The 7809-nt window shown below is 43.1% G+C and overlaps 1 protein-coding gene across 1 annotated transcript in view; it reads left to right on the top strand.

Moving 5' to 3' along the window:
• HDHD2 (haloacid dehalogenase-like hydrolase domain containing 2) overlaps positions 1-4750 on the top strand; it is a 44739-nt gene extending 39989 nt beyond the window's left edge. Inside the window, exon 7 of the mRNA XM_008592032.1 lies at positions 3410-4750. Within this exon, the coding sequence (XP_008590254.1) occupies positions 3410-3513 (104 nt within the window). The 3' untranslated portion in view covers positions 3514-4750. The remainder of the gene's footprint in view (positions 1-3409) is intronic.
• The last annotated feature ends 3059 nt before the right edge of the window (positions 4751-7809 follow it).

Below are 7809 nucleotides of genomic sequence, written 5' to 3'. Positions count from 1 at the left end.
TTTTTTTTTTTTTTTTTTTTTTGTCTTTTTCCGTGTCCGGCAACGGATCGCAACCCTCAGTGTCGTCCCCGTACCGGACCGCGACCGGCAATGGGATCGCAACCCTCGGTGTTGCCCCCGCACCTCGCTCAGCCAGTGAGCGGGAACCGGTCTGTATGTGGGATCCGAACCCTCGGCGGGAGCGTCGCCTTGCTCCCAAGCGGCGCACTGTAGCAGTGCGCCACCGGGCCGGCCCTCAAATAGCTATTTTTGCTATTGTGTATTATTCCCGTGAACATTTCTTTAGTTCACATAATTAACATTTACACTGAACATCAAAACTAGACCTATGCCAGTGTCTTGAAACCACCTCTCCCGGCTGGTCTCCACTGGTTCCGACTTCTTTTCTGACCAGCCTATCACAGAAGCATCAAGTTAGTCTTAGAGAAGCCAACAGCATATCACAATCAAATCTAAAATGTGGAACTACTAAAGCAGCTAAATCCAGCTCATGAAAACAGGTCCATTGGTACCATCAGTCTTTTGTCAGAAAAACTTAAGTACGCCCACTGTTCTAAAAGCATACAGAACAGCCAGCTCCATTGATAAATTTTAAATAAATAAATCGGTGTGATGGACAAGCACTAATCTTTCCAGTGTTGAAAATTACCATAAATGTTTTAATTCATGTTCAATAATAAGTGTTTTCTGTGGATAGTCTTGAGCAATTTTGTTTCTCAGTGCACATAGTAGATGCTCAATATACATTTTGTCAGTTAGTAGTTAGTAAAGATTTTGACTAGTCCTAACCAGAATTGATTTGTTTAGCATGTGAAACAGTCATCTAGAAAAAAATGGGATTGCTCTTTGTCTTATGGCATCACATAACATCCTGTATTCCCCTCCATTCACCATTTATCCAGGAAAGCATAGGCTGCTGCAGTGAGGGAGTTGGGTAGAAGTCATGTAGGTGGCTTCATTCACCCAGCTGACTTTATTGAGCACCTACTGTGTACGAGGCACAGTGCTAGGTGATAGAACTAAATCGTACACCTAAGCCACTTCTGTCAGTTTGTGCTTTGTAGAAACTCCACTTGCAGAGCCAGACTAAGCAAAAGCATTCTAGAAGCCCTTAACGCCAACTTCCAGGCCTGGAAAGGCTTCAAGACCACTGGATCCAGGAAGTAGGTGGTACAACAATAGTCAGTCATTAACTTACCTGTGAGACCAAGTAGAAACCTTGCAAAGGAGTTTATACTTAGTGGGATTTAAGCTTGAGGAAAAAACTGGCAGTAGAGCTTGCTGCGTAGACCATACTGTTGTGGACAAGTGCCTTGAGCATGCTAAGGTGAGTGAGGTAGATATTAATTACCTCTGTACACTTGATGCTGGTTTCTCCTGTAAGAATTTATAGTCAGTAAGACAAGACAGGAAGCATCTTCACCACCACAATGCTAAGGTGTGGAGAAGTGGGGTTTACAGGCTTTGAGTTTGTTGGGCAAAGCCTCTTAAAGACATGGTTGGAGAAAACGGTGGAGTCTTTTGTTGGGGAGCTGGACTTAGGCAGAGAAAACTGGAAAAAGCAGAAGAATAAACAGCAGAGATCACAGAAAAAGTGATGAGAGAGCAAGGAGAAGGCAAAGTGCAGAGCTGCAGGGCAGGTGGCCTTGTTCCCCTGGGGCCTCCGCTGGAGCAGTATTCTGCATTTCCTTCCTCCCTCCCTCCCTTCCTCACTCCCTTCTTTCCATTAATTAAAAAAGAAAGTTTATGTGTGCTTACCATGTACTAGTCATTATGTTAACTTCTGGGAATACAATGGGGCATGTAACAGACGTAGTCCCTGCTCTCAGAGCACTTACAGTGTTCTTGACGTAAGACAGACATTAAACAAATGAATGCATAATTACAAATTGTTGTAACTGTTGTGGAGGCAAAGAACAGTGCGCTAGGGGAGGAAATAACAGGGAAGGGATCTAATTTGGATGGGAAGGTGGGGTCTGACCTGAAGTGTTAAGGAGATAGTCAGGTGAAAAGAATGTTCCAGGCCAAGGGCATGATGGCAGGTGTAAAGGTCCTCAGCAGAGCCAGGGTCCGGTCTCGGACTGCAGCCTGGTGAGCAAGTAGCACATGCTAAAGTTAGTCACTGGGGCCAGGTGACAAAGGGCCTGGTAGGCAACAATAGAGATTTTGGATTCTTTCTGAAGGGCATTGGGACCAATTAAGGGTATTTAAATAGGGATCATGCATTGTCGATTTACGTTTGTCAAAGCTCTCTGTGACCACTGTGTGTAATGGTTCCTCTGCTACGTTGGGGTGTTAAATTGTGTGCTAGGCCCTAGGAACAGCAGGCTGTCTTGAATTCCAGATTCAGAGTCAGACAGTGTCCTGCCTGGCTTCAGGCCTGTGAGCATCCATCACTCTTTCCCCACCCACCCTCAGGCACTCTCATTTGCCAGGCTCTCAGTCATTTGCCAACCTCTCAAGGTCCCTGCTTGGTGGCAGCACATGCTGTTCCCACCTGCCTGCAGGAGCTGACGAGGTCTCTGCCCTCTGGGGCCTGGGCTTCCATTTTAAAGCATTGATTTAATCACCATCTATCTTCAGGGCTGGGGGTGCGGAGAAGAAAGTGATTTCATCAACTGTGGAGATTCGAAGGGAGGCTTAGCTGTCAGCTGATCCAGTACCTGTGACTGTCCGTTGCGAAAGACCACAGGGCCTGGGAAAATGCTGAATGTGACATTTCTTTGAATTTCCTCATTAAAAGGTGCTTTGGGAGCTGTGGAGCCCCTGATTCTCTAGTAATTGTAAAGGTTGTTCTGTGATGGGCCAGGCGCTTGCAGGTGTTAAACATTTAGCATTCTAAGCTGACGAGGTCTCTGCCCTCTGGGGCCTGGGCTTCCATTTTAAAGCATTGATTTAATCACCATCTATCTTCAGGGCTGGGGGTGCGGAGAAGAAAGTGATTTCATCAACTGTGGAGATTCGAAGGGAGGCTTAGCTGTCAGCTGATCCAGTACCTGTGACTGTCCGTTGCGAAAGACCACAGGGCCTGGGAAAATGCTGAATGTGACATTTCTTTGAATTTCCTCATTAAAAGGTGCTTTGGGAGCTGTGGAGCCCCTGATTCTCTAGTAATTGTAAAGGTTGTTCTGTGATGGGCCAGGCGCTTGCAGGTGTTAAACATTTAGCATTCTAGCAGACAACATATCTGCTGATATGAAAAAGGGATTCTACTGCTCAAGGCAGTGGGCAGTGTTTTAGTGAAATAGATTAATGCACTTTTTAAAATTATTATAGTTGCCCAAGGACTTCAGTTTTATCCTACATGAACCATCATTGATCCAAAACCAACTGAACCCAATCAATTGCAGGTGTGCTTTTAACTTTCCTGCCCAACATGCTTTGTTCACTGGCTTTCCTTTTGTTTCAGGGAAATATCGAGCATCAGATGAAGAAAAAGTCAGTCCACCTCCTTACTTAACTTGTGAGAGCTTCCCTCATGCTGTGGACCACATTCTGCAGCATCTACTGTGAACCATTATATAAATCTGAAGCAACTTGAAACGCGGCTTTTCATTGTCTGGAATGAATCCCTTACCAACTCAATGCCAGCATCAGGAGACACATGCCACTCAGTGCTGATCATGTCTTAATCCTCTTTTATTGTGCATTAATTAGAAAGAAAGGTATTGAATTACAGCCAGGCACTAAGCGTTGCTAATCCCTTTTGTTTTATTTTGTAAAAGAAGATGAGACCCAAAGAAAGGGAAAGCTGAGATTTGCGCCATTCCTTTTAAAATATTCATCAGTTTAGGCAGGCCTGGGAGGGAGAAGCTACTGCAAGGAATAGTGGTCTCTGCGAATGTCCTCACCGGTAAAGTAGGAGGGGGGAATTCAGATTGTGAATAAGGTTGAATGGTAGTTTTAAAATTATAAAGTAATTTGTTGAAAGGTGCATTAGACTGGGTATAAGACAGAAGCGGCAAAATGAATTGTCCTTTAGCCCAAGTGATACAGTGAATGTGCTTTAACAGATGGTGAAAACTAGATTTTTCTGCTGTATTCCCAGCACGGGTGACTTCTTTTTCTCTTCATTAGCCAGAGATGACTAATTTAAATTTAGATCCTGATTTTAATTTAAAATAATATTTCCATTAATAACCTATTCATTGCAGATACCTATTATACTGTGTAACAGTTGTTTTGGAAATTTTATGTAAAATTAAAACTATCAGTATTTTACAGATGTTTTAATTAGACATTGTTATTAACAGAAACAGTGAAGAAACTAAAATCAAGCCTTTAATGTCTTATAGACCATGCATTTTTGAAGTTAGTGTCCACTGGGGTCCTATTAACTGTACATTTGCAAGATTTCATTATTTTTGCCTTTGACACTGGGAAAAATCTTTTAGAAGCTATTGGGACAGATTCAAGCTTTTATGTACTTGGTTACTACAGCTGTAAAATGAAATTTCGTCTTGTAGCATGGATTATTCTTCTCATGTTAAACCCACCAAAATGAAGGGGACTAAATAGGTAATGATTTTCCTAGTGCATTTGCATATTGTGATAATCCTGGGCCTTTGCAATTGTTTTATAGGACTCCTGGGCATTGAATTATTAGAATGTAATTGTACATCACTGTAGTGTTCACCTTATTGAATCTCACACTGGTGTTAATGAGCTTGGGGTTTTGATGCTTGTTTAGAGATCAGCTTGGTCTTGCATGGGAGGGAGCAAAGCTAAATAAATGGTAGTTTGGTGAGCACTCTGTTCCCGTTTTTGCAAATACACCAACTTATTATTTAAACATCCCAGAGTGCAAAAGATGGATGTGGTGAGACTACTACCCCAAATCAGAAGGATGAGTGGGATGGCTGAGAGCATAGATTCTGGAGCCTAGCCAACACTTACCTAGTTCTCTGACCTTGAGCAAGTCACTTTGCCTGTCATGCCTTTCCTTATCTGTAAAACGAAGGTAAACATAGTGCCCATCACATAGGGTTGCTGTGAGCATTAAATGTATGAACCACATATTAAGTACTTAGAATTGGGCAAATGGCATGTGCTGTGCATTTGCAGTGATAGTGATGCAGATGTAGCAGGACTCTCCACCGTTAACAATCTGAAAAGGGTTGGTAGAAGTTATCTCTACAGTTGTCTGAGGATTAAAAAAAAAGATTATGTACTACATTTAGACTTTCTCAGGGTAGCCATAGAGAGAGGCTCAGCATGGAGGTAGAGAGCAACACATGGTCCCTTCTCTACAGTTGTCTGAGGATTAAAAAAAAAGATTATGTACTACATTTAGACTTTCTCAGGGCAGCCATAGAGAGAGGCTCAGCATGGAGGTAGAGAGCAACACATGGTCCCTGGTGGATGGGCTACATCCACCTTTGGCCTATTATTTGGGTACTTGGTTGTTCTTTGAGTCAAGCATTATCAAGTATTTGCTGGTTGCTTCACACTAAGTGCCCTGATTATTGTGGGAAGTAAGCATACAAGAAAAGGATTTTGGGGCCGGCCCGGTGGCAGACTGCTACAGTGCGCCGCTTGGGAGTGCGGTGGCGCTCCCGCTGAGGGTTCGGATCCCACATACAGACCGGTTCCCGCTCACTGGCTGAGCGAGGTGCGGGCCCAACACCGAGGGTTGCGATTCCGTTGCCGGTCCTGGTCCAGTACGGGCGCAACACTGAGGGTTGCGATCCGTTGCCGGACACGAAAAAAGACAAAAAAAAAAAAAAGAAAAGGATTTTGCCTTGACACTGTCTAGTTGAGGAGCTAAGGAGAAGACACAAGACATTACTCGAAAACACTATGAAAGACTCAACTCCAGTGTCCCATCCTCTGGTATTTTCCCTGACTCAGGATGGAGCAAGGTGTCCCCTCCTTCGCATCCATGTAGCATTTGTTAGATTGCACTTACATCTTCACATGTCTTCTCCCTACTAGACAGGACTGTGTCTCATTCTTTTTTATATATGCTACAATACAGATAGAAACTCAGATGGTTACTAAAACAATAAAAGCTAACTATAGATATTATAGGAATTTAATGCTAGAAGGCATAGCTGTGGGTAGGGAGGAGAAAATGTTTCATTTTAGACTTGTTGCCTTAAAGATGTTCATTGGGAGGGGATACTTGGAAATAACAGATCTAATGCTCTAAAGAGAGGTTAGAGCGAAAGCGAAAACAGGGACATCACTGATAGGTCGGGACTAGACGGAGTAACCAGGAACAGTATCATCTCCTGAGCAGAACGTACCCAGACAGGAGAAATGGCTTCTTTCCTTTCTCCATTCTACTTCGTCTCTGTGGGCCATGAAAATCTTGATTTGAGATATATTTATTTAATAACATTATATAGGGCTTGCTAACTGACCTGTTCACAGAGAGGTTCATGAGGATAACTAAATATCTTGTCTTAAGCCAAGATTTCTGTAAACATTCCAATAAATGTTAGTCTCAGCTGGTTGGTCTGCCTTGGGCCTCATGGAGGAAACTTAGTAACTGAAGTATCTAACAGGATGCATTTTCCAGCCATCCCATTTAAATGGCTATCTTGTGGTATTGACCGGTGTTTGCATCATTTTTACTATAATCCTGTCCTGGACCAGAAAAGGGACCAAGTGACATCTTAGGATTAGAAGGGATTTTAGAGAACACCCATTTTCAGGAGATGGGTGTCAGCATCTGCTGTGAGCCAGGTGCATGTGGAGGGGGCGGGGCCAAGCCCAGGGAGGACAGATGGCGCTTCCACCAATTCACTCACACCTCCAATGTCAGCCACAGGGTTGCAGTAACTCTGCCTACCTAGCACTCTATATCTGTCAGAGCTGATTGTAATGGCTAGGACGGGAAAAGGGGGCTAGCCCACTTCACTGTAAGTGACAGTGCCATCAAACATCACCTGTGGCTGTAATGTCAGAAATTCCCTTGGAGTGGTGGTGGTGTCACCTCATCCTTAATCCCACATTTAAAAGCTTACGTACTTTACTAATTTATTATTAGGTCCGGTGTTCCTGTAGGCGTTTGAGTTGTGACCTTTGCTTTACCACATGTTAGATTAAGTTAAAATTTCCTCCAACTACTAGGCCAATCTCCTATGTAAACTTACATATAATTTTAATCTACTTTCTTAAAAAATAATCGTAGAGTCTCTAAACATAGTAGATTAATCATATGTGTTGGTCTCTTTTTCTCAAAGCCCCACTAAAATGAAAGTAAAGGAATAAAAAAGGTATAAACCCACAGGGACAACCCACAAACCCTTCCCACCCTGAGCAGAGAGATGACCACCCCTGGCCAAGGCAGGAGAATGGAGGTTTTTCATTGTTCTCTAGAAAAATGAACCATGGAAGTTAAAGCCTTGGGGACAGTAGGCGTGGTGGTGGGCAAGGGACAGTGGCAGGGCTGCAAACAGGGATTAGGTACTAATCTGCTTATTCTATGGTGGTCCTCTGTTCTCCTTCCCCTTAGAACACCAAAACCAGAGACGTGGGGAAGGAATTGAAAGTTTATCTCATACGTTTGGCCATTTGGAAAAGAATACTGGTGGGTAGCTTATAGATCTGAGAACGTGTTGCAAAAAAAAAAGTTAGAATAGATATTTAGAAAATTAAGCAAATGAAAAGACAAGGCAGTTATTTATTCCAGGAAAGACAAAACTCAACAAGAGAGGAAATGTAATTCTAATTCACTATTTGGCTCTATAGTGAACAAGGTGCTGTTTTAGTAAAATAATGAATATTGAGTTAACCTAAAATAACTATTTGGGGATGGAGGGGAAAGACATGTAGATGTGGTAGGGACAGAGTGGAGGGATG

The sequence above is a fragment of the Galeopterus variegatus genome, unplaced genomic scaffold (assembly GCF_000696425.1).
Source record: "Galeopterus variegatus unplaced genomic scaffold, G_variegatus-3.0.2 Scaffold7518, whole genome shotgun sequence".
Classification (NCBI taxonomy): domain Eukaryota; kingdom Metazoa; phylum Chordata; class Mammalia; order Dermoptera; family Cynocephalidae; genus Galeopterus; species Galeopterus variegatus.
Note: the sequence above shows the minus strand (reverse complement) of the source record. Positions and strands in the feature narration are given on the sequence as shown.